This window comes from Rhamphochromis sp. 'chilingali' (assembly GCF_963969265.1).
Source record: "Rhamphochromis sp. 'chilingali' genome assembly, chromosome: 3".
In the NCBI taxonomy this organism is placed as follows: Eukaryota; Metazoa; Chordata; class Actinopteri; order Cichliformes; family Cichlidae; genus Rhamphochromis; species Rhamphochromis sp. 'chilingali'.
The window spans coordinates 17,021,839-17,049,086 of NC_137931.1; the positions used below are offsets into that span (position 1 = coordinate 17,021,839).

A 27,248-nucleotide genomic window follows, 5' to 3' on the forward strand; every position below is an offset into this window, starting at 1 on the left:
CTGGAACAAAATAACTGATGTTTTATTTTCAATATATTTCATGAATTCTTTTGTTGTTACATGTTACCTTTATGTGACATCAATAAACTGTTATTTAAGCAATGGCATCAATTTAATTTTTAAAAACACACATTAAAACGTTGAATTTGTGCAGAACTTATTTACATGGTAAGTATTTAAAACTCCATGCCTAGCATACTGATATACATTTAGACAATAACACAACTGAACTGTAGAAAATGACAAATGGTATTTTTGATGTTCCAAAAGCTCAATGTCACTTATGATTTTAAAACGATTTAGTGATTTACTTTATAATTTTGATAAACAGTTTTGTTGAATCTGAATAGTAATATAGTAATATAATTAAACAGTATTATTAACATTAAACATTTGCAATGAATTTGAATTATCAATAACTGCAACTCAACTATCAGCACTCAAGTACCAGTTCTGTAATCAAGTATTGTCAGCTGAGAAGGAAGAAATTCAACTGTAGTGGCCTCAGCTGCAGGTCATTTTCCATAAGTTACTGGCACTGGTGTCTTGGGAAAAATCCATCTTGTCTCACTTAACCCATTTTTTAACTAATGCTGTGTTCTGGTAATTTGACAGCATACATGCCACTGCAAACAGTTGGTTGATATTATAAACAGAGGTGGGACCAAGTCATTGTTTTGCAAGTCTCAAGTAAGTCTCAAGTCTTTATCCTCAAGTCTCAAGTCAAGTCTCAAGTAATGTCAGGCAAGTCAGAGTCGAGTCTCAAGTCACTGGTGTAAAAGTCCGAGTCAAGTCACAAGTCTGAAACTTTGAATTTCAAGTCCTTTCGAGTCTTTAAAAAAAAACAACGAAAAAATAATGTTGCAGTTATATGCTAAATGTAAATATTAGACCATGTAATTTTAAAATCTGTGTTTTTCTCAACACATGACAAAATAGTGAACTTAGAAAATATACACAAATTGTGAAATTGCACCTCTTTAAAATGCAGCTCAATTAAACCTAGCTCCAAGAAAAATTTTCACCGACAGTTCTGAGATAAGCTGCATGTTATTCTTGGATGCGGTTGTAGGACCAGCTTTAAAATCGCATGACAAAAATATCATACACATTAAAAAAAAACTGTATCACCAACGTAGCCTGGACAACATTTGCTAGTTAGATGAAGTCAGCTATCTCATCTTAGCATATTTATATGCATATTTATAATCATACGGTTCTTGGAGTGAGTGCATACACTCATGAAGTTTAGTAACTTCAGGTCACTGCAACAAGCCCAGGTACAGTTTACCGACGGATGGGTGCAGGACCTTGAAATGCACCGTGTAGAACGAAAGACCATCGTACGTTATCATAAGTTTACCAGTCTCACAAATCGTCGTCATAAATACACATTCCTTAACCGTTTATTAATAGGACCTTTGAGCTCAACGGTAATCAATTAGTAGTGGAAATAATTTCTGGTACGAGTTACAGAAATGTAGCAGTGACAATAATACTGTATGCTGTAATCGTACTGGGCAATTAGTGATACAAAACAACTGTTTTATCCTGTGAATAAAAGTATATGTTTTTGTCAATGTACCATAATAACAGAAGCGAAACGCAATATTGTGTCAGGACAATTCACTATTTATGCACAATAAATAAAGGAGCATAGCGCGACAATTTCTGTTCAGCGCCAGACTTGCTTGTAACCTATATCACCAATTATGTTGTGAAAATGACGTGTTAACTACAACAGCAGACTGACCTTCGTGTAAATGCTTGGAGCAGACTAACCTGTGAGCTGGAGTGTTCTGGGACGTTATATTTGATCTTTGAATGGCTGCAATCCAGTCGCCTCTTTGTTACTTCGGAAACATGGCTCGAACAATTTCTCTTCAACGACGTAATCCGATAACAACCGATCTCTTTACCCGTCGGCTTCCCGTGGCTGTCATGCGACCGGCTATTGCAGTTAATAATACAACAGCTTCTTGACATTTTTGTGTTTCTTTTTATCGCTGTATAACTGATTTTAATTGAAAGCCTGCGTGCGCTAGTACCGCTTGCCACGAGTTCCCAGAATCCTTTGCGGTTCTACCCGTGAATGACGTCACATTTTCAATCTCTATATAATATGCATGTTAAATTTTATATTTGGGGTGAAATATCAAGTCTTTTCAAGTAAACCGGTTCAAGTCCAATTCAAGTCCCAAGTCATTGGTGTAAAAGTCTAAGTCAAGTCACAAGTCTTAGAACATTTTTTCAAGTCAAGTCTAAAGTCATAAAATTAATGACTCGAGTCTGACTCGAGTCCAAGTCATGTGACTCGAGTCCACACCTCTGATTATAAACATGTGACATGGTAATGATGCTATCAAAAAGTTTGTTCTGTTTGATCCTCCTAATGACTCGCTCCACATGTACCCTGAGTCTGGCTATGGCCTGCGTCTCCTTAACCTGGTATGCTGGCATCTGCTTCTGCTTAGATAGAAAAGGTGGGCAGTACACTTTGCATTTACAACAATCAGTGATTAGGAAGCCCTTACCTACCATCACTGCCATGTCTTCAGTCAACTTCTCAGCAATGCCTGATTGTTTGAATAGTTCCTTGTCACTAACCGAACCAGCATACAGATTAGAGATGAAAAGTAAATATCTATTTTGTTTTCATTAAGACTGGAAAAACTTTCGAAATTTAACTGATGGTGACCTTGGTATATTTTAAACAGTTAGCTTGAATAGAACTTAGGTGTACCTGGTATAGAATCGGATGTCAGTGTCGGAGCCAGCAAAACGCTGTAACCCAAATTCTCGCTGGACACGTAACTCCTGTATTTCCTTCCTCAGAGTCTCCACGTCTTTGGACAGGTCTTCTGCAGCTGATGCAGATATGTCCAATGCAGACGGCTCAGGGACTGAGCAGTAGTCATGATCTCTTGTAAGACTTTGCTCTTCTTGATCGTCAGGAGGAACTAGTTCAGGGCGTCGCTCCGTTCTCTCCCAAACACTACGCCGCGGTGGTTCAACTTTATAGCCATTCCACTCAAAAAGTGTTGGTACAGCACCTTTAATAAGCCTCCTTCGACCATCGAGGGTTGTTGGCTCTATGAGTTGATCACTGGCAAAGTGTCTGCAGCAGACCCTGGTGTGAGAGGTGATCGTGAAATGATCCCGGCGTATGTTTACCGGCCATTGTCTTCTCAAGTCGGAATGGGTCGGAAAGGCATGAAAACTTAGTATGCCATTAAATTTGGCTGAAGCTGAACAAAGTGGGACACAGCAATGCTCGGAGTATTTCTTCTCCTGTTTTTGAAAATGTTCTGTTTTAAATACTTTCCTTTTTATACTCATTCTGAAGCGACATTAGCATAGCTACCGATAGATAAGCAAACGTACCGGAAACGCACAAGCGGTACTATTTGGAAACGGAAATACGTCACATGCCCTAGTGCAAGTAGTCTATTGGCAGTCACTAAAGACAACTTTGAAAAACCTCCACAAATATGACTAGCTACTTGTTCAGAAAATGAAAAAAAAAGGAGTGGCTCAAACAGTAGTGCTAATATAGTAGCAACCATACTGCATTACACTGGAGTACTAACAGAAATCAAGCTAGCAGGCACAGCACACAGAACAGCAATGTTTTTGCTTAAATGGCAATCCTAGCATGCTACATTCTCACGTTGACAAATGTACATGCTAACCAGATAATGTTCTTATGGAGAGCATCAGTGTTAAATATGTTATCTTGCTAAAATTTCCCAAGTATCACTTTCTGTAGCTAATTGGCCATAAACCATGGTGCATAAGAAGCACAAATTTTGAAATGACTATAGATAAAAAGCAAATTGGTTACTTAACTTTTCTTGTTGTTTAGGACTCAAATGTCAAAATTTCATGGCAAGATTTGCTTTTAGATTTTACAGTTCTAATTAAAATTAGAAATACTAACCTCACTGTGGCTTTGGTGGAAAAAACTGAATCAGAGGATCCCTGAATTAATTAGTTGCCATCTCAGGGAACATGTGTGTACTAAATTTAATGTGAGTTAGCACAAGATTGGCCACTAACTCATTGCTAGCTACTGCTTTGTTCATCAGACTGTGGACCAGCTTTTAATTCCAAACTGATCTGACAATCCGTGCTGCATGATTACATCTGGCCATCATAGAGAAGTCAGCAACTGCGGAGAAGATGTCAACACTTGGTCTCCCACAGGTCATGAATTTCATGTAGAACATGTTGCAGCACGCAGGTCTGTGCACCGTGCAGAGGAGTCCTCGCCTGTTCCGACTGTGCGCTGGCAGAACACCTGGCTGGATTTTAGGGTGGTTTTCATCCGCCTGCTGCTCATGGAATCTACACTGAGGACCCCAGTGAGTGATGCCTGGTTACCATGGAAACAATGATTTTGGGGAATTGGTTATGTGTTGAATGAGGCAAAGGCTGAGTGGTGGCAGGTGTGATTGAAGCTGTGATGTCTCCCCTAATGGTTCGCTGGGAGAGGATGAAAAGGCAGCCACACAGCAGGTGATGATTTCCAGAGTGTGTGTACATATAACTGTGTGTGTGTGAGTGAGCTCTGGAATCAAATCCATGTACGTTTTCTCCAATTAAACTTTGTGTAGACTCCTGATCAAAGACTCACACCTCAGAGGTCACTTGGCTCTTATGTTATCTTTTGTGCTTGTAGCTTTTGGAATCTTTGTCCTCTCACCTGCGAACAGAGAGAGTTCTACCTATGATCTTTTTTTTTTAATATGAACCCTGCTCTCGCAAGCATTTTGTCAATAGACTAATAAAAAAAACTTGGATTTCTATAACCCACTTTAAAGTGTTCCACTAAATGACTTCACACCTTGATTTGACACCAAATTCTCTTGAATAGCAGGCTAATACTAATTCTACACAGATACAGCCATAGATACAGTATATGGCCTGTATTTGTATAGCGCTTTTACTTACTCCCTAAGGACCCCAAAGCGCTTTACACATCCAGTCATCCACCCATTCACACACAGGTGATGGCAGCTACATTGTAGCCACAGCCACCCTGGGGCGCACTGACAGAGGCGAAGCTGCCGGACACTGGCGCCACCGGGCCCTCTGGGGAGGCCGATCCACGACTGATAGTGTACCACTGTGTTTTTTCTATCCAGGTGTGCTTTTATTACACTGGTAGTGCATTTGGGATCATTTTCCTGCTAAAAAACAAAAAAAAAACAAAACTAATGCTAATGAAACACTTTCCAGATGGCACTGCATGGTTGATCAAAATTTGATGATACAGTTCTGTCTTTATAATTCATCAATTTTGGCAAGATCTCCAACACCGGTGGTTGAAACGCAGCCTCAAACCATGACAGAGCCTCCTCACTGTTGTACCTGTCACTTGAATTCTTCTCTATAAACTGATGATTTCTGAATCAAAAATATCCAGTTTGGATTCATCGCGCCATCAGACTTGTTGCCACTGATAATCAGCCTTTTCTCCCAGTTTCCCTTCCTTGACAGCCACCCTTCCACTGAAATACTTTCTCCTGATGTTTCAGTGAACAGTGGATGGATCAGCTGAAGGGCTAGATGCATCTCTCAGGTCCTGTGTTGGGTTTTTGCTGGTCTTTTCTTATTTATGTCCTTTTCTTAAGGACATGACTTTTAGACACAGTTCATCTGCTGTAGATAGTTGTTTTTAGGCTTGACACTTCTTTTGTCCTCCACTTGTCCAATGTCCCCAAACTGTTTAAGTACACACCGCACATATGCCAAGTTTCCAGCTAATAGTTCTGGGAATCACTTTATTGGTGTAAAAATGCTATTTTATGCCTGTCAGGCTTTGTTAGCTTGAATTCCTTTCCACTTAAATCCGCATAAAACATGTGTTTGTGTTTTTTAGATCTACATTGTAATTTTCCCTAAGTTGCACAAAGCTCCCTGCTCCAGGAGATGATCTTAGTGAAACCAACATGTTTTTCTCGTTTTATTTCTAAATTAAATCACAGCAATAAGCTAGTGGGGTTTCAGTCGGATGTCTTGCTGAACAACAATTTAAAGATGCAAATTCACTGATTACTGCTAGAATGGAATCAGTAAAAAAAGAAAAAAAAAAAGGTCTATAAACACCAACACTATTTCCTGGGCAAAACATTAAGTTTTTTCCCAGGAAATAGTGATTGGTCAGCAAGGCAGGTAAGTCAGTGCCCGATCTCTCATTATTCCTGACAGGATCTAAATCCTGTGGCATTGCTAGCCGTCATTATAATTTAATCACAAGAATCAGTCTAACTCACACAGTCACACACAAAGTCAAAGGTACATGCATCTTAGAAATCTTAGGTTTCTAAGATGCATGTGCACACACAGAGAGCTAACGCAGCTTGTGGCTGTGGAGAGGGTAGAGAGAATATGAATCAGCTGGTTGTCCTGGTGATCAAAAGCTAATGTGAGATGTTTATTCTCTTCGTGTCCTTATGTTCCAATCTCCTTAGGAAGCAAACACAGAGCATCTGTGGGTAAATGTGTCAGCTAGTGTGTGTGTTATCAAGCTTACGGTAGATCTCCAGCACAACGGAGGCCTCCTCAGTGTGACCACTGACATCGGTGGCCTGGCAGCGGTAGATACCCGCATCTTCGATGATGGCATTATAAATAACGAGCTTGGATCTGGATGCTTCTGTGTGGAGCGCCATTCGCTTAGAGGCCACGATGCGCTCGCCCTGGGGGTTATACCACTCCAACTTGACCGGCTCGCCGATAGCTAGGAGCAGAGAGAGAAGGAGATATATCAAATAAACTGATTACAAGGAGTGTATTTTACTCCGTTAGACCGGCAAAGTAAAGATTATGTCACAACACAGCATAATGTTTACATTCATTCGTTGAGAAAGAGCAGTTTTCATGATTACTCACATTCACACATGAGATCTATAAAGAGGGCAGTTTTAAGTGCATACTTTGCACCTTCTTGACCTTCAGCAGCTTTATGTATTTCAAAATGAATCCAATGAGAAGAAGCTGCAACAGTTTCAGCAGTTTAAAGCCTCAAGATTGCTTGTGAAAATATACCAGATTGCCTTTGAGTACCATGTACTTGGCATGGCTATACCGGAAGACCTGTAGCAGATAACTAAGTTTGCTCACAACTGTGTCCCCACCCACTCTGTAAAAACAAGCTTTTACAGAGTGAAACTTTTACAACTGAAGCATCCACAAACCGAAAATGGAGTAGTCCAGGTAGCTCCACAGCAACTAACATTAAAGTTAACTTGAATTTTACAGTTATGTTGAAATAAAAATCAACTAATTATTTTAATTGAAAACATGAAGGCTGCAAGCTGCTTCAGACCTGCTTAAAAATGTTTTCTGGAAACTAGTCATTATTATCAGAGTTCAAAAATATCAAAGCATCAAAACAACAAAGTGGTCCAATTATTGTACGTATTTTCAGCTGATTCATAAAATGTGATTCAGCCTCTCCAGTACAATTTTCATATTTTTGTAGGTTTCTTTTAACTGGACAAAATGATCAATTAGTATGGGTGCAAAGTAATTGCCATTATGCTGTAGGGCACATCTTAAGCTTGCTTTTGACCTGTCAATGAACAGCCCATTGTACCCAAAAGACATTCAGCATCAAAACAATAGTCAAAGGCATCAACCATTTCAAAGACTTTTCACATGATGCCTACAAAAAGAAAATCTGGTTGCTAGGAAGAGGTTTTCCTCACTGAGCCTAGACTGAAGCAACTCAACTGCTTCGTTTGGCAGATCCAAAACTCATTCTTGGTTATTTAACCCTGGGTAAATGAATAACTAGGGGAGAGATGAGCTATTAGAAGATGGATCTTCAAAGTCCTCATCATTAGAACGGTGTGCATCTGGAGACAAAATATAATAAGACGCTTCTCTCTCATCAAATAAGCCAACAGAAATATTTCTGTTGGTATTTCTATTGGTTTTCATCATCTAAATGTGAACAGGTCTGATTGTGATGGCAGGTTAGCGTAACTAAGTAACTGTCGTCACCCCCCAACTGGTCACAGGAGATGTATGGCCCCTCCCTGAGCCTGGCTCTGCCATAGGTTTCTTCCTGTTAAAAGGCATTTTTTCCTTCCCACTGTCGCCAAGTGCTAACTAATAGAGGGCAGTTTGATTGTTGGGGTTTTCTTTGTATTGTTGTAGCATCTTTACCTTACGATATAAAGTGCCTTGAGGCAACTACTAATGTGATTTCATTCTGCATAAGTAAAATTGAATTTAGTTGACAGATGATTTGGTTTTTGAACTGTATCCAGAAATACTGATTTAACCAAAGTATCACAGTGATTCTGTGGCTCCATCCATGCCACCAAAACCCAAAGCTCTTTGTCTTCCTATAGTCCACACTCGGTTTTCGACACAACCTGGCAAACTGAAAGTGCCCATGACTTGTCTTGGTTGCCATTTTTATGCTAAAATAAGCACACCTTTTTTTTCCACAGAATCTGCGACGGTTTCATCCTGTTTGGATGTAGTGAAACATCCACAAATATAGCACAAGAAAACTTGTGAAAAAACATGATGCAATGAGCAAACATGAGGAAAAATGAACATTACTTTTTGAAATCATTAAAGAACAAGTGTTAGGTTTCATATAGTAAAAATGACGCAGGGGGTCAAAATCCCAATTGAATACCCTTTATTTCATTAGATATTACATGTGAGTACTTTCTTGGTACTGTTTGGTTTGCTCTGCAGAGCTGAGGACCATCTACTGTCGTTGCTGGAACTAGTTTAGCGAACAGACGGGCTGAAATTACATGATTATGTCATAATCTTGGATTTACATAGCTAATAACTCTGTACAGGAACAGGGACATATGCAGTCCATAAATTCCACTCTTGTTCCTGTGTTTATGCACAGCACTCCTACGATTGCAAACACGGATAGATTCTTAAACATGGGTGCAAGCAGTAGGCCTGCTGAAAAGCTAACCTGAATTCTGATTAAAATGGCGCCCATATGTACCTTGTGAAACATGAACTCATCTGGCTACTGTAGGAGATGATAGAACCATCTGCCCGCAGCAGGTGCTGCTTGCCTGTAAATTCTGCAAATAAAAGTGTCAGTGTGGAGGGCCATTACTTGGCCCATCAATCAGGCAGAGACTGGAACAAGAGAGGATACAGACAGAGGCTTGTCCAGTTAGGAAACAAAAGATAGAGGAAGAATAGAAATGGCAGACACTGTTATATCATATCATAATAGAAAAACGGCAGTATGACCCCTCAGAAAGAGGGAGTAGAAAGCAGACAGTCAGAATTCCCTTTCCCCCCCTCTCTGCTACTGTCTGTAAGATGCCCTTGAGCAAAGCTTTTATCATTCAGGTGCACAGCAGCCTGCATCAGAGGCCTGCAATGGCTCAGCTCACAACAGGCAGGAGTAACTGTGAGGGGATGGCTTCAGGTATGACTGGATTTTTGCTAGGGAAATATGCGGATTATAAAAAGAGCATAGAGCTTAGATAAAAATCTATTTTAATGGCTCACAAACACAAGAAGGTACATGATAACAAAGTTCCCTCTTGATATCCATGCTTCCAAAACGCCGGCTCCAGCTTACATACCCCAACTCCGATCATCATCACATGTTTCCAACAACCATCAGCGTTGCATGCTTGGCGTGTGCTGCTCATTAGTTTCAAAGCCAACAAATCTGATGAGGCAATCAAACACGAGTGTTGCTCAAATCACATTACAGCACCAAGCGTCCCGGGCTTTCCGACCGGAGGCTTGTGGGGAGCAGATAAGCGTCTAGCATCCCCGCGGCCGTCTCTTTATACCTGTTAGTATCCCAACGTTATCAGCACTTTCCATTTTACAGTCTGTTGACAGCAGAGACAGTTAAATATGCTCACACTGATGCAGCTAGTGTGGTGACAGGCCATTTGCTTCACAGATGATCTGAGAAGACAGGAGTGCAGAGCGTGATGCCCTGTTTTTCACGCTCAGCCCTGCCTCCCCTCTGTGCGTCTTTACAACTGCATGAATAGCTTGTGGAAATTTTCTGTCGAACAGCTCTGAAAATCTGCATAATCTCTGGTGTTATTACTGATTTCTGCTGGAAGACAATGACCGTCTCTTCTAAATGTTGTGCGGTAAGACAATGATCACTTTTTCTAACCGAAACGTCTACTGCGGCACTGTGATTGAATGACAGCTTAATCCTGAAAATCACAAAGAAGTGACCCTTCAGATGGAACCGGGACAAGCGGAAAGCTTTGTGTCCTCCTTGGCAGTGAGAGAGCAGCTGAAAGAAATACCGAAGCAATCTCCTCAGCTCCTGCACAGGGTAGATTATTGATTAAGGAGGCCTCTTGGTGCCAAAATTAGCTGAGCACAAGCCTAAACACTCTCAGATTCCCACAGCACCTGGCATTGGGGTCTTGGTAGAAATTGATTTAGGTCTCCAGGGAAGTAGATAGCAGCAGAGTAAAAGGCTGACCAGGGAAAGAATCTCACCGGTCAGCGTGTTTATGTGTGCCGCTTGGTATCAAAATGATTGGTTATATATCTATCTCTGTCTACTCTGTAATGTCTAGCCACTGGGAAAATGCAGGTCTACTGGGACGAGGGATGTGGCCCTCCCTGCTTTGGTTATCTGAAGAAAACATGGAGAAACACATTAGCTGCTGGATCTCGGCAGGCTACCGAGGTTGCTTTTGTAGCTGTCTCCTGTCTTCTGCAGCAGCCAACACTTGTTCTGGCTCTCTGCCACTTCAGTCACATGGGAGGTTAAACACACACCTAAACACCCATTTATCCACCTCCTTTATCCACCACGGAACACCGCCTTTGCCTCCGCGAACACATCGGACTACAAACACGCACATTACCAACTCCGGAAGACGATCAAAGCAGCCAAACGTGAGTACAGGGACAGGGTGGAGCAACAGTTTGACAACCCTCGGAGTATGTGGCAGGGACTAAACACGATCACAGACTTTAGAGGGAAAACCAGCACACCGCAGACCACGGCCTCTCTGTGTGAGGATCTAAACGTATTCTACGCTAGATTCGACACAGCGAACACCATGAGACCGGACAGTGTGCGCACCGCGGATGACGTCAGTGCGCACACTGTGTCTGAGGAGGATGTGCGGAAGTGCTTCAGGAAGGTGAACGCACGCAAAGCTACTGGTCCGGACGGGATTCCCGGCCGCGTCCTCAGGTCATGCGCGGCTCAGCTGGCTGGAGTGTTCACGCACATCTTCAACCTTTCCCTCTCTCTGTCTGTAGCCCCAGCCTGCTTCAAAATGGCCACCGTCGTCCCTGTACCCAAATCCTCCACCATCTCCTCATTGAACGACTGGCGACCTGTAGCCCTGACCCCCATCGTAAGCAAATGCTTCGAGAAGCTGGTCAGGGACTTCATCTGCTCTGCACTACCCGACTCACTGGACCCTCTACAGTTTGCATACCGCCACAACAGGTCCACTGATGATGCCATAGCCCTGACACTACACACTGCCCTGTCACACCTGGAGAAGAGAGACACGTATGTGAGGATGCTGTTTGTAGATTACAACTCAGCATTCAATTCCATCGTTCCCTCGAAGCTGGACTGGAAACTGCAGGATCTAGGACTGAGCAGCTCCCTCTGCAGCTGGATCCTTAGCTTCCTGTCTGACAGACGCCAGGTGGTCAGACTGGGCAGCATCACCTCATCCCCCATCACACTGAACACTAGTGCTCCACAGGGGTGTGTACTGAGCCCTCTCCTGTACTCACTCTACACCTACGACTGCACAGCCACTAACAGCTCCAACATCATTGTGAAGTTTGCGGACGACACTACAGTGGTGGGTCTTATCACCAACGGTGATGAGACGGCTTACAGGGAGGAGGTCAGCGCCCTGACCCACTGGTGTCAAGACAACCATCTCACCCTCAACGTCGCAAAGACAAAGGAGTTGATAGTGGACTTCCGGAGGTGCAGAGAAGTACACACCCCCATCACCATCAACGGCGCTGCTGTGGAGAGAGTGAGCAGCTTCCGGTTCCTTGGTGTACATCTGGCTGAGGATCTTACGTGGTCAGTACACACAAACAAAACAGTGAAGAAGGCGCAGCAGCGCCTCTTCTTTCTCAGGAGACTGAAAAGATTCGGCATGAGCCCCCGCATCCTCAGGACCTTCTATCACTGTGCCATTGAGAGCATCCTCACTGGATGCATCACCACCTGGTATGGCAACAGCACCGCCTACAACTGCAAAGCTCTCCAGCGAGTAGTGCGGTGCTCTGAACGGATAATTGGAGGTGAGCTTCCCTCCCTCCAAGACATCTACAGGAAGCGCTGCCTGAGGAAAGCGGGGAGGATCATCAAGGACTCCAGTCACCCCAGCCATAAACTGTTCAGACTGATTCCATCAGGAAGGAGGTTCTGCAGCATCCGGTCCCGTACCAGCAGACTGAGAGACAGCTTTTTCCATCAGGCCATCAGACTGCTGAACACGTCATAGACACCTCAGCTTCACTACTGGAACTTCAACATTATGCACTCCACACTGTATATAAATGCCACTTGTTTTGCACATATTCAACTCTGTATATTTTATATATTTTATTATTATTATTATTATTATTTTTTTTTTTTTTTTTTTTTTTTTTACTATTTAATTTGTAAAAATGTGTATACACACACACACACACACACACGTAGGAAAATGTTTAGTATACACATCCAGAAATGCATACACTATTATATATTGTACATATATTTATTAGTTTCAGGTTGGCCATTCTTGTATTTTGCTCGTTTGTGTTGTTGTGTTTGCACATCTCTGTTGCTTGTGGGGCTCGCACACAAGAATTTCACTCGCATGTGCTGTGCCAGTGTGCCTGCACATGTGATGTGACAATAAAAGTGATTTGATTTGATTTGATTTATTTGTCACGCCACGAGTCCAGGTTAATTTCAAATAAGAAGAAAAGAGCTGCAGTAGGTGTCGTTATTGCTGTTTGTTTTCCAACTGTAAAAAAAACCCCAAACTGGTTACAATATTGAATACTAATAAAGTCATAATTGTTTTTAATGACACTTAAAATAGTTTGGAAAGTCTTGCTGACATGATTGTGCTAGTGTCTTCAAATAACAGGCAATAATTTCCCAAGTTTTAAGAAATTTACATCTTCCTGAATGGACATTAATGAGACAAAATGTTTAATTGACATTTAGGCACCTCTCATATCTTTTGCTTGAAAAATGAGAAATCTGTGAAGCAATCTATTGAAACCTGACAAAACTACATGGAAATAAAGTGTATAACTTCTCTTTAAGTAGTCGTCAGGAATAGTTCTCCAGTCTTCTTGAAGGGTAATCAAAGCTGCCTTTTGTTCTGTTCTCTGTCAACATGATCCCACACTGCTTCAGTAATGTTGAGGTCCGGACTCTGGGGAGGCCAATCCATGACTGATGGTGTTCCACTTCGTGTTTTTTCTATACAGGTATGCTTTTACTGCATTGGCAGTGCGTTTGGGATCATTGTCGTGCGAAAAAAATAGATACTTTTCATCTGCTGTAGATAGTTTATTTTGTTTAGGGCTGGCACTTTTCAGGTTTCGTCTAATAGCTCTTTGCTGGTGCAGGAAGTATTTGCACCAGCAAATGCAAATAAAAGATATATTTAAGGGCCTGTCAAACTGTGTTAGCGCTGGCATTTTGAATACATTCAAATAAAGTCAACTCAAGAAACTGGAATAAATTATCTGTTTTAGTGACAGGCTGCTAGATACAAAACTAGTTCTTTCCAAGTTGTCTGTTATGTGTAGACACAACACTGTTTCATTCCTTGAGTTAGTTTTTGGATGCTTAAATGAGATGAGATGAGAGATGAGATAGCCTTTATTTGTCAGTTGCAGGTCTTTTGCCCACAACCGAGATGACAGACTGTACATACAATACACAAACATCACATTGGGGAGACAGGTCAGGCTAGGTAGCGAGGAAAAAAAACATCGAAATGTGTAACACAGAAGGATAATACAGGAATGCACAGATATCAACACACCATAGCACAATAAACACAGACAGCAACATGGGAAAGAGTTCCAGTGTGTACATCTGATCTGGGACTGCTACAATCTTTCGACTGCGCCTCCAACTGACCCGATGTCCACATCATAGGGGAGGTAAGCATTGGAGGTGGCTTCTGGGGTAGGGAGGGTGATGCGTCAGTGAGTGCTTATCAGTATCAGTATATGTATATGTGTGTGTGTCCATAGTTCAGCTGAGACAGTGTCCTTCGCCCTGCTAAGTAAACAGTCTTCCAGCCAACCCAGGTGGCCTTGAATGGGAAGAAACAGACTAAACACAGTTGTTATCAGGGTGTTTTGTTCAGCTCCGGCCTTGCAGCTGGCGCCAAAGGGGTATGCGCATAAGTGATGGTATTTTTTACTTTAGTGCGAACAGCTCATATGAATTTCAAAGCAGTTCTACAGTCCAACACTGGTCTCTCAATCTCCCGTTGGAGAGCCGCGAGCTTCGCCATACTTGCGTTCTGTGATGTTGTCATTTCTTGTGCTCAAGGAGCCAATTTCTGAGAACTCACGGCAGTGTGCCTCCCCGAGATATTATCCAATTTGCGCCCAGAGAGATGTTATTCCAGGCTAGCCCTTCCGAGATGTATCCAGTCTGCAGTCAGAGATCTTATTCTGAGTATTCACAGCAGCCGTAGCCTCTCCAAGATCTTATCCGTGCTGACCCAAGCCCATTTTGAGAAACTCACGCTTCTCCCATCGTTCCAATCCCAGCGGGCAGCCTTGTGGGGGTTTGAACAGCCGGTTCCGCTTTCTTAATTCTTCGATAAGTCAGGGCCAAGCCAGCTCCGATCAGCCAGAACCCTGTTACCATGGTTCCGAATAGGTAGATATCTTCAGCACTCAGGCTCACCCAAGCACAAACTTCTCGTTGAGAAAGGGGGTGTCAAATGACTCATAAGTTTGTTAAGTCGCTTAACAAACTGGCCTCAAAATAAGTAAGGAGTAAAGAACCAACGTCCAAAGGAAAGTTGTCAATGACTCCCGAAAAACCTGAAGAACTATTGCTCAATACCACTTAAAAAAAAATGGCTCCTTCGAATCAAGATATAAACAAATCAAGGGTGACTCAAGATTCATTCTTACAGTACTGTAAGAATCATGAAGGTATGTTATGAAGGCTGTTAATGTTTATTGATTGACTGGAGGTACACTACTTACAGCAACTACTGGTCACTATGCAGTGTTTAAAGATGGCTGTTGTAGTGTAAAGTCTAGCAAAAATATATAATTTGAGCTACCAATGCCATACGCCACCTGGTGTGTACCTGTGAGCACTGGCAAAAATGATGGTATTTGACTTCATGGCAACAGTTTCAGAGACCAGTGAGATGATGAAAGATCATCTATTACGTTTGAAGTTTGCACAGCAGGTCCATGGGAGGTTAGCATTTTATCTTCTGCTGTCATAGCTACTAAATAAATAGCAGAAATACATAATCAACCAGGTTAATGCACTTGACTAGTCAGTGGCACTTCTTCAAAGACTGAAGTCCACCTATTTCTTGACAAAAAGGTCCAACGTTTTGCAGTGGGCTCCTTTGCAACTCTCCCTCAGAGCCTCATTGAAATGAATAAAGGGGCTGAATTTTTTTATTTAATGGCATGAACGCAGCTTTATGCTGTGAACCCAATACTGACACTGGGAGTCATTTCAGTTTGCATTTTCTGCATCATATCCCTGGTAAAGTACCGTAAAAGTACTGGACACAAAATATTTTACTTTTAAAGAGATAAAATAAACTATTCTGAATATTTTAAAAGGAAAGTTTAATTATGGTTTGTAGATACTGTGTTAGTAATGTTTTTAATGTAGCATGCATTTTTTCCAAACCATTTCCTCAAAATGTATAATTACCATCCAAACAAATCTTCCCATTTGGTAATAATCCTTGGCTTTCTCACCTTATTGTCTTGCCAGTTTTCTCCAGTTCAGCAAAAAAACTCACGCTTCCTGTTTTCACGGGTTCGGGACTGCATTAGCAAAAAAACAGCCCATTAAAGTGACAATGGGCTAGCAATAATTAAATGAGGGAGTTTTTGGTGGGTGTTGTTTTTGTTTTTAAAGGTAAATGCAATTAGCACTGTCAGTTGGCAACAATACTATTTGTACCTGGGATGAATATTCAGTGTGGCTATTTGCACCCATGTATAGCACAGTGTACAAAGCACGACAGACACAAGCATCTACCATAGCCAGCAATGCCATTTTCATCCACACACACATTGCCAGAATGGCTTTCCAAAATATGGATAATGTTGTGAAAGGATTTATTTTAGTCCAAACTATTTCTACAAGAATCATTCATATCTCTCAGTCTTCAGTCATTCATGTTTTGTTTTGCTTTTCCTGACCTGTGAGATCTTCAGGTCTTCGCTGTCTCCCGTCATCTCATGGTCTCAAATAAAAACTTCACTGAATGTCATCTTTATGGAGTAAGTTTATTGAAAGAAAATGTGCTTAATTTATTCTTTTGTGTATTAATAAGAGCTAATTCTGCCTCTCATATTCTCTTTTTAAAGCAAAGGTCACTGAATAGATAGGACTTCATTTACTCTCAAGTCAATGGTCTATGTTTTAGAAGAGTTTGGTGAAAATGCCAGTGCATTAATGATCTATGTGATAATTAGCTGTAATAGAAATACTACGAAGGTCAAAGTTCACAGATCTAGTCATTCTTGACCTTTGTAGCAGCAGCTGAAGACAGGATAGAGGAGCTAAAGAAGATGTGAAGGGGGAAGGCAACAGGAGTCTCCAAACTGGCGGAGTGTTTCCAGCAGATCACAGAAACGACATCAGGAACATTTCTGTTCCTGATGTCAAGCTCCCGGGCCTCTGGTAGAGGACCCGAGCTTGAACGATAAACAGACCACCTGCAGGACAAGTGGGAAATGTATTTGATATATATTCATTAATTTTATAGAAAGTCTTTATTATAAAATTATTATTTAAAACGGGACCAGCAGCCTCCTTAAAGGTGTCTTGTTTAAGTCATTGCTCTTTCCTAATAACTTAAACCCTTGCATATTATTCGTACTTCATCCCTTCATAGTACACTGTAAACCCCAACAGTCTACCTGACTTATAAAGTTTGTGGATATAACAATTAAAATTCCTCACAAAGTTGAAACAACTTAAAACTTTTCTGTTCGGTTAACGATTCAAACAGTTATAATTGTACATGGCTTAGAAGTTAAGAGTAAATACTGCTTTCTTAATTATGATTTTTGAGTAAATGTTTTTTTCCGAGCTCCGCATGTGGACGTCATGACGTCATGACGTCTTCTCTCTAACCTGAACGACGTTGACAGAAAATTCTGTTCAATATGGCTGCCCTTCTCGAGCGACTGGAGAACACATTTGGAGAAACTTGTAAGTAAAACGGAACCTTCGTTATGTTTATTTTTTCCGTAAAAAAGCAAGTATATTAATATGTTGCAGCCAATAACTTGTTTTCGAATGCGCTGTTGTGTTAAAAAGCACAGACCCAGGTGGTGAATAGTTGTTCGCGGTTGTTCGCGCTCTTTTTCAAACATAGATTATGTCGTCAGTTTTACAGTTTTAACCGATTAAAACACAGTTTTACGAAGAATCACACATAAAGAAAGGGTCTTAGTGATATTTTAACGACCCCTTGCCAACGCAAGAAAGTTGGCGTTTTTACAACAGCAGCCTCATTGTTCGGCAGGTTTTTGTTTTTTTTTCTTCTCATTAGCATCATTCAAAAGTGACTTAGCTAGCAGTGGCAACTTCTATCTAAAACAATTGAAATATAGCAAGGTGTTGTATATTTAGTGTGCTGATAAGGTTTTCAATATTTTTATTTTTTCTTCCAAGGCTGAAGGCCAAAGACAAAAAGACAGAAGAAAAAAAAATTCAGACTGCAATTAATTTCAGGTGGAGACAGTAAACACAGGTGAGTTGAAAGATCTATTGAAGAAACCATTCATTAAGTCCCTTAAGGTGAAGATTTCATATATTGATAATGATAAAATTAACACAAATTAAAAGTTTCACTGATAAACACACAATTTTTCCTTGCTTTGAACCCCATGTTCTATATAGATCACAGCTCTGATCTGGAGAACACTATTTTAAAATACTGTGTAGGGTTTTTGTCAAATGATTAAGAAACATACTCTCTGTCACAAGAGACAGAAAGGTTGTATCTTAAAAGAAAAGTCTCCAAAATTTAGTAGAGTCTGATGTCATGCAGTTTCATAAACATGTATTCTCCCCAAAGAATGACACCTGAAAACTTTGCGTTAAATGAACTTTTCTTTTCCCTTTTTAGGAGGCGCCTGATATCAACGTGAAACGCACTGCAGTACTTCGTGCCCTTCCTGTATACCTGCGGGAGGAGGACCCAGAATTCTTTTAGACATGTAATGTAAGTGTATTTTTGCATTACTTAAATTCTGCCAGTAAGATAAAATGCTATGGATTTTTTTAAATACAATTTAATACCCTAGCAGCTACCAAATTGTACAAACAAAATACCCTCTCTGTAGAAAACCCACACACACACAGGTCAGGAGCAGGGCACAGGCGTATCACAGCACTATGGCTATGCTGCAGGTGGCCCAAAAACCAGGCTGAAGTCAAGATTTAGTTTCTTTTTGAGATAAAGTCATGAAATAAAAAATTACTTTTTTTTTTAGAAAAATAATAAAAATACAAATTATGTAATGCAAGAAGCTAACACGTTAATGTACATTTTTCAAAAAAAGTAGAGTACCCTAACTCGTTACAAAGTAACCCACTACACTGCTGAATGTTTTGCTAGATTACAGGTCATGCTTGTCACATTCTCTCAAACCAACCTTACTTATTTAATTGGGGCGATCGTGGCTCAAGAGTTGGGAGTTCGCCTTGTAATCAGAAGGTTGCCGGTTCGAGCCCTGGCTCCGACAGTCTCGGTCGTTGTGTCCTTGGGCAAGACACTTCACCCGTTGCCTACTGGTGGTGGTCAGAGGGCCCGGTGGCGCCAGTGTCCGGCAGCCTCGCCTCTGTCAGTGCGCCCCAGGGTGGCTGTGGCTACAATGTAGCTGCCATCACCAGTGTGTGAATGGGTGTGAATGTCTGGATGACTGAATGTGTAAAGCGCTATACAAATACAGGCCATTTACCATTGATACTGTGTCTATTCCAGGCGGACGCATTGGATGAGTCGACCCTCATTGACACTCCAGTTGCCCTTCTCACAGTGGTTACCGACGGCGCTTCCCAGTCCAGTCCATTTTACTTCCTCAAGCATGGCTGTTTTGGTGAAAGGCGACTAGGTGATGCGTGATATTCCCAGATTTGCAAATGCATTTGCTTTATTGTTTGGCTTGATCTATGCTCTGCATTTAGACTACCCCAGGAAGCTGGTTCACACATTTGCCTTAGTCCAAAATATCTTCATGGGGCTTGATGACGGCAAACCCCTGAAACCCCTGCCTACATGCTCTTAAGGAATATAAGGCAATGTTTGTTAGGACACGCACTCTGTTACTGAGCACTTTGTTTGAAGCACTTTAAGCACTTTAAGTTTACTACAGGCTTTGGGTGGATTTAACTCCATCAGTTTACCTAATTTTCCTATACTTGACTGCCTTATCTGGTTATTTGGAAGCTGATCGTCTTTGTACCCATTTTAAAAAATTGTTTTTCATTTCTATTTAAAAAAAAGTGATTAGTATTTGACTTTTTGTTTTGCATTTTTGTGTATTTTGAGAAAGATGCAATTAGGACTGATGTCGTCCTTCGTGAGTTTATAAAAAGATAAATGTTCTACACAGAATTTATAATGCTCACTTTATGGTGCCGATGTCCATGTTAGTTGTTTTATAAAAACATTTGTGATGTTTTTAAATTTTCATGAAAAAATGTTAAATAAACAAAATGTAAAGTAACTGAATTTCCGTACTTTTTTTTTTTTTAGTAGTCTACACTCACAACATAATCAGATAATTTGAGTTTAGGTTGTAATATAATTGCATTGTGTTGCATCAAAATAATAAACTACAAGAAACACAAAAATATTGAAATTAAAGTATACAGTCTTTGAGTAAAGCTCAATTAATAAAATATAAAATATAATTTAAAATTTTTAGGTTAACAATAAATACAAATTTTGAGTACCCCATACTTAGAAGATATGAGTTTTTGTACTTAAATCTTTTGAGGTAATCAGTTTCCACAAAAGTTTTAAGTTCAGTCAACTTGTTCGGGTTTACAGTGTATAATCCTAGTCAACTTTAACCTGGGCCATAAATATCCTCACAATAAGTGTCTAAATTGGACTTTGAGCATTGATAAATGGATGGTTAACCCTTTGTGAATATTTCATAGAGCAGGGAGAGTGCATTCCAACACTCATTTTGGTTTATTGGAGAAAACCCTCAACTATCGCACAAAATCATAACCTGTTTTACATAAGACATGAAAACATATTAGTCATACTGCTTTAAATATAATTAAAGAAATGTTGGGATTTATTATTGAGTGATGTATAAACCTTACAGCTGTTGAACACTGTCCTCATTGCTATAGCATAAAAATCCTCACATCTACAATAGCTTATGTTAGCCGCTCCCTTATTAACAAAGGATCATGTTGGATCTTTAGTTTCGAATGCCAAACCTGATGGAACAAACAAACTCTTCTTTGGGTGTACCAGAAATGGCTCTTTCACATATAAAGTGAAATGCACAAGATTTACTACAAGGTTGGGTGCATGGCCAAACATTTTTGTCACACTAGCCAATTCTGATATATGTGCACAATCTGCACCTGCGTCCTGTAATTCTTCATTTTTTAGTTGTGCAAATGTACAGCAGTTGTGAGTGCTCCCCAGACGGCACACTTGGACTGCACTTCCTTTGGTCTATGCAGTAAAAAAGCATTCATGCGTGCCACAGACCATAGGGAATAATGGGTTTCAGAGCACAGCAGTGCCAGAGTAGCAATGCATCTGAAAGAGGCTTTATGGTTTTTTACTGTTTCATTGTTTCAAGATCGCCCCCGTGACCCTTCAAAGACCAGCAGGTCTCTGCCTCAGTGGGAACTTGGGCAAATGTAGTGGGGACAAAGAAAGTTCTCAAGGCAGTGCCGAGGTTTTCCGCTGTGCCATAACAAACACACACAGACACTGCATCTACAGTTTCACAGTTTCCCTGAAGGAGTGCCTAAAACCACAATTATCTAAAATAGATAACCCTAACCCTAGGTATGGAGCAAACTTGAGTCAGGTTTGCTCCAGATCTTTTGACTCTGTCAACAAGTTATCCAAAACTTAGCTGATGAGCTTTATCGGGTAGGTGGGAATGTGGTGGGATCAGACATTACTGTAGCCAGCAGCAACACCATAGCGGTGTCCCAATTCCTAGACCGCATCCTTCAGAGGGCGCATTTGAAGGCCGATTATGTTACAGCCAGGCGACGAAGGCTGCTTCAAATGCGTCCGACAAGGAAGGATGGGTTGGGTGTATCCTTCATGGCCCAACCTATCCCAGAATTCATAGCACGGCCAGCCAATTCCAGTTTCCAACAATGGCAGCAGCTATCTAGTTTTAATATTACTCTTTCTGGGTCACAAAATAAACTTTTAGCATATTTTCAGGCGAGAATGTAGCTGTGTAAACTTCAAATATCTGCTCGATTCATCAAGACATCACATATTTGCAAAAGTGCTCTGACGTTTTCGGAGACATCTGTTACCCACCAGCTCGATAGCTGACTGGGAGGTCGAGGCTCACTAGAGCCGGCGAGAACACCGGACTCCCAGCACATCGTTTTCAGACCCCAGGTCTTTCGCTACTCAGGTTTAACATGTTTGACTTTTTCATTGTTTTATTTGTTCCTGAGTAAATCGGTTTGGCTGAGCTGGTGATGCAAATCTGAAGGCTAGACCGTCCCATTTCAAAGCCTTCCGGCCTTCTCGGTCTTCGAAGGATCCGGCCCATGTAGACCACAAAGGCCAAGTCCTTCGAAGGATGTGGCCTAGGAATTAGGACACAGCTCATGACTGTAGACAGTAGACTGGGTTTCATGTTTCTAAGCACTACCTGGTGCGTCAAAGTGCATAACATCTTATTCCAAAGTAATTAAAGTGACTTTCCTAATAAAAAAGTAAGAACAGAACTCTCAAAAATGACGTGCTCATGTTGGATCCCACCGAGCTGACTGCATTTCCTTCGACTGGGAAAGTTGTGCAGTTTGCATTAACAGCTGTTTCATGGACCAACATGGAGTTGGTCCATGTCAATCAAATGTAATTGATGCACACTTACACAGCCACGCTTAGCAGAGCAGCTGAGTTTTCTCTATCATTTTTACTTGAAATTTGTTTGGAGAGTTGGAAACCTTCTTCTATAGGCTGCTCCCTTCCCCACTGTCAGCACAGTAGATCATCATCTGCCTCCTTCTCACCCTTTCCCTACTATTCTCCGCTGCCACACCAACCACAAATCACGATCTAAAGAAGCCGCTAAGAAACAAAGCCATGCCATGTATCAGTGTGCAAAGGTTTAAAAAGCCATTTCTGAGGCGTTTTGAAATAAATGAAATTGATAAAGTTTCAGCTGAAATTATTTAAAAGAAAGATTTGAGATCAGACATGAATAATGCAAAAGCACTGACATTCAGCCAATATGATAAAAGGATTCTTCCTTCAGGCTACCACGTTGACTCACAGTTGACCATATTTTGACCTTTGCTTTAATGTCTTTAAGAAAAAAGAGAGGTTGTAATCTTTTGATATAAAGAATGTGTCTATCAGTAACCCTCTGGCTTGTTCTTCATGGCAAACTTTTCAGAACAAGAAAGACAGGCATCAAATACACAAATCACTTCAACTCACATTCTTTTTGTCTTTTTAAAGAGAAACGTACTCATTCCTGCTCTCCAATCCGTGAATCAGCATACGACACAATTGCCTCTCTGCCCTTTCTGATCCTTCCTTTTATTGATATTGAAGCGGGTCAGGGCTGTTCGGGGTTCTGTTTTTACAGTTATGTTTTGTTTATGTTACCATAGTGACGGGTGACGCCCTCTCGCTGCGACGGTGTGTCCTTCCGGGGTCAGAGGGCGCCCTGTGTGTTGTTGTTGTTGCTGTGCTGTTGCCGCGCTGAGCAGTTAGCTAGCGGCAGTGTTCTTCTGGCAGATGTAAATAAATGGCTGTGCTCCCTGGCTAAGAGGGCGGGGGAGCAAGACCGAACGGAATTGTGTCTCCTCCTTGTCTGAGCTCGCCACAATATTGACATAGGCCTAATTCATTCGGTGCTATGTGGCGACTGAAAGGTAAAAAAAAGTCACTTTACTTGTTTGCGGGTGGGTCTCAGTTTCACTGAGTTTTCTCTTTTTCTTGTCTCTCACTGTTTCTCAGTTGGCAGAAATGCATGTGAATATGGTAAAACTCAGGCTCGGCGTGGCCGCCTGTGGTGAAAAAGGCCAAAAGAAAGCAGCGTGTGACACAAACACCTCCTCCCGTGCACTTTGACAGCAGATGGTGGCAACTTATCTCCCACCTACATCTACAATTCTTTTTCAAAGCCTTTTCCATTCTTCTCACTTCTGAGCTCTCCACAGTGAAAGCTCCAACTTTTCAATCTTTGCCAGTTTGATTCCATTCGCCTCGGTTATTTTTCTGTTTTTTTTCTGTCCCACCGAAGCTCGTATTAGACTTCGATGCCCCCTGGATGCTCCTCCCAGTACGTGTATCTAGTCCCTTTGCTGTTAGCTCCACACTGAGTGTGTTGGCAGGGCAGAAGAGGCAGTCAGCAGGGGACGGCCTGGGCTGCCAGAGTGTGCCGCCACCCCACTGAGCCACTGGCTCCCACCATCGGGTTTTCTGCTATGTTGATATGATGTTCAGAGAGGACAATGAGAAGGAGGAACGGTAAGCCAGGAGCATCCCCCCCGACCCCGTGTGGATTGAGTCACAGTGGGGTCGAAGAGTCCCTCACCATATGGAGGTTATGGATTGTTTTATGTTATCTGTCAGAAAAACAGACATTCATGAGCGATGATATAAGACTCCCACCGTTGCCTCCAAACAGTCACAGATACAATACATATGCATAATATTAAAAAGAGACCCTTTATGGTCATTTTCAACGTCCTCCTTTTACTTCTTTGACTTTTGCACCATCATCAAATCAAAATAATGCTTGTTTATCTGATACTGGGCTGTAGTGAAGTGAAAGTCATTTTATCTCTTCTCCTTTTAAGGTGTATATGATATCCTCATGTTGGTATTGTTCCTGAATGATCATAATAACATCGGTCTAGGATCAGCATTGCTACTGACCAATCACATTGTTGCTTTGGAGTGTTGAGGAAAAAAACAATGAGGAATTTGGTAAGCATTTAAATTCTTTGTTAATTCATACAGTATAATAAATATGTTATCAAGTTAGGTTTGCTGTTAGCCAAATTTAGATCACCCAGGATGGTTTGCTAGTGAAGCTTTAGCTAACTTCTTGGCTAATGCTAACTGAAAGCTCAGACAATATGATTGGTCCAGTGCAATGTTGATCCTAAACCAGCTTTGTTATGACGTAAGAAAGGAGTGTCAAACATAAGGCCCGGGGCCTAGAATCAGCTTGGCAAAGACTCCAGTCCAGCCTCACAGGATGACTTTAGAAAATGTGAAGACGGGCTTAACTTTGTGGACTGTTAAATGTATTTTAATAACCTTTTTTTTTTTTTTCTTTTTTTTTTACAGTGGGTCTACAAAAAATGAAATTTTTGTGAGTTCAGTTTTGTAATTACAGGACATAATCAGGTCAGCTTGTTTGTCTTTATGTTAACAATCCAGTGTTCACAGTTTTCAAGATATCATTTTCGATGTTTCTTTGATGGTCGACATCAATAACAGCTCAAGCTCATTTAATTTTGGTGAAAATCAAGTCAAGGTGAAAATCAATTTTTGCTACCAGTTTGTTATGGATCAATAGACCTTCGGGCACATGAGTTTGGCTAAGCATTTGAGCTTGACCTTCACAAGGGTTCACCGCACAAGGAAAAAGCTGACCCTAAAAAATATTCTCAACAAATCATATCACGTAATATATCATATGAGTAGAGAGAGCTGTACAATACATGTTTTATTTTTTCAATATGACACACTCCACCTCATGATGCTTAGTCGACGTAATCAACCTTAATTTGATGCAGTGTGAAAAAAAAAATGCACAGAAATCAATTATTTTTCAAGAAATATTAAATAGATTCAACATCTTTCTTCAACAAAATTGCAGACTGCACAGATGGTACCTTCCCAAAGGAAAAAGTGCTATAGCTTACTAGGGTATATATATTAGACTTAATAGTTACTATATACAGTAATTGACTTCTATTCATTTTACATCAAATTAAAACTTTGGGTGTCAGATAATTATTTATTAAAAGCTCGACATTTTAAATGAGAATAAGAAAGAAAAGTATGTCTTTGTGCCCCCTTTTCCCTGTTCATGCCCTATCGGCCCCCCTGGCTAAACTTTGCTAGATCCACCCCTGCACAGTTACCAGCGTCAGCTACGTAGAAAAAGATCCTGGTGTAGAAAGTAATATTAAATAAATTCTAACAACAGCTGATCAAGCTTAAACGTGCTGCTGTTGTTCAGCCGCTGGTTTCCTCTTTCTGGTGCAAAGTGGGCCAAAAGCAAACAAGAGAGACGGACTCACGACAGAAAAGCCGATCAGCTGATCATTAAGCAGCAAGAAGAGGAAGTCGCTCCATATATCGCTTGTTAAGCTTAACGCAGGAATGCTTTACAAACATTCAGAGATGGACTTACACACTTGCTTTACTTCTCTCGGGGATAACTTTGTCGGAGATGAAATGCCGGGTTGCTAGCGAAGCTCCAAATGCTATCCAGACCACCGACAGGTCCCGCATGCCACAGCCGCTCTATCACGTGATGCATACTGCTCCGACGTGCTAACGTTCTGAGGTGAGTTACGGCGTGTTGCAAGTTTTGTGAGGTGCTTTCGTGATATTTAATGGATCGGATTACATTTTTTATTTTTCTCCGATATCCGATCCAGTAATTTAGGTCAGTATCGGACCGATACGTAATATCGGATCAGTCCATCTCTAGTTAAAACATTGCACAAACAAAAAGGGGTGTTTGACCGGTCTGGCGATCATAGCACTGAATGTCAGTGCTATGATCAAAGTGATAGGGACAAAGGTTTAACACAAACACACGGATATCAGATTGTGTTTTCTTTTAAAGCCAACCTTTCTTCTGATTGGCTCTCATTCTGCACTCATGACATCACAAAGAGCCAAAGGAGGGGGAAAAAAGTTTCAAAGAAAGAGTATAGAGAAGTTTAAAAAGAATAGCTCGTGCAGGTGGGGTGGGTGCCATGCCATTTGTGTACCTGTGCAGATGAAGAACTTGGATTCTCCGACACTTAACTCCACTTTGTTCAAGGATATAGACACTTGCAGGGCGGCTGTAAGAGAACAAAAGAGAGACAGAGGAAGAGCGGATAATGGATTAGTTATTGCAAGTGAGACTACAAAACACAAAGAAGTTTCACATTTGTTGACTGGATAGACATAATAATAGAAAATTGCTCCCAAAACGCATCACCTTCCACAGCAAAGTAGGCTGTTTCTGTCCCTCTTTAAGAGATTCTGTTACATTATCTGTTTGCATCACTTGTGTGTCGGGCTTACGTGCATGAACCCTTGCCGTATAAAAAAAGCGCTCCTCAGATGTGTTTTTGGCTCGTTCTTGTATAAGAGGCATTGTCAGAGCTGAAAAGAACAGTTTATATATTCTTATTCAACTTTAACTGCTTTTCAAAGTTTCCGTTCAACAGAACAACAGACGCCTATTCCGCCGCACAAAGCTCAGAGACAGATTGGCTTGATACCTTCTATTAGGCACATGGCTGTTTGTGACAAGCTTGTCAGTCAGCCTCACAATGAACGGGATTCCTTTCAGCCTGAGGTAATGCTATTTGCTGTTATCTCTCTCGACAATGGTATATGAATTGAACAACAGTGCAATGCGGGATTTTAAAAGCTCAAAACGAGCAGAAATCGGCAAATAACTCAATAATGCCGGTGTTTTCTTTGCTTGCAAAACTTGTCATGCAAGGCTTTTTACACCCTCGCTAAGATACACCAGACTATTGTGCGGGGGGGCAATATGCTGCCTGGAGGACAGTAAAAACTTGC

The 27,248-nt window shown here is 41.2% G+C and overlaps 1 protein-coding gene and 1 long non-coding RNA gene across 4 annotated transcripts in view; one reads left to right on the forward strand and one right to left on the reverse strand.

Moving 5' to 3' along the window:
* ncam2 (neural cell adhesion molecule 2) overlaps positions 1-27,248 on the reverse strand; it is a 462,302-nt gene that overhangs the window by 137,424 nt on the left and 297,630 nt on the right. For all 3 annotated transcript variants that reach the window (XM_080878982.1, XM_080878984.1, XM_080878983.1), the window contains exons 2-3: positions 26,441-26,515; positions 6,539-6,745 (exon numbers count right to left, since the gene is read on the reverse strand). In XM_080878982.1, the coding sequence (XP_080735108.1) occupies positions 6,539-6,745; positions 26,441-26,515 (282 nt within the window). The remainder of the gene's footprint in view (positions 1-6,538; positions 6,746-26,440; positions 26,516-27,248) is intronic.
* On the forward strand, positions 17,351-19,877 carry LOC308394594. The gene is made up of 4 exons (XR_013971248.1): positions 17,351-17,437; positions 17,903-17,981; positions 18,360-18,455; positions 19,218-19,877. It is a non-coding gene; the product is annotated as an uncharacterized lncRNA (long non-coding RNA).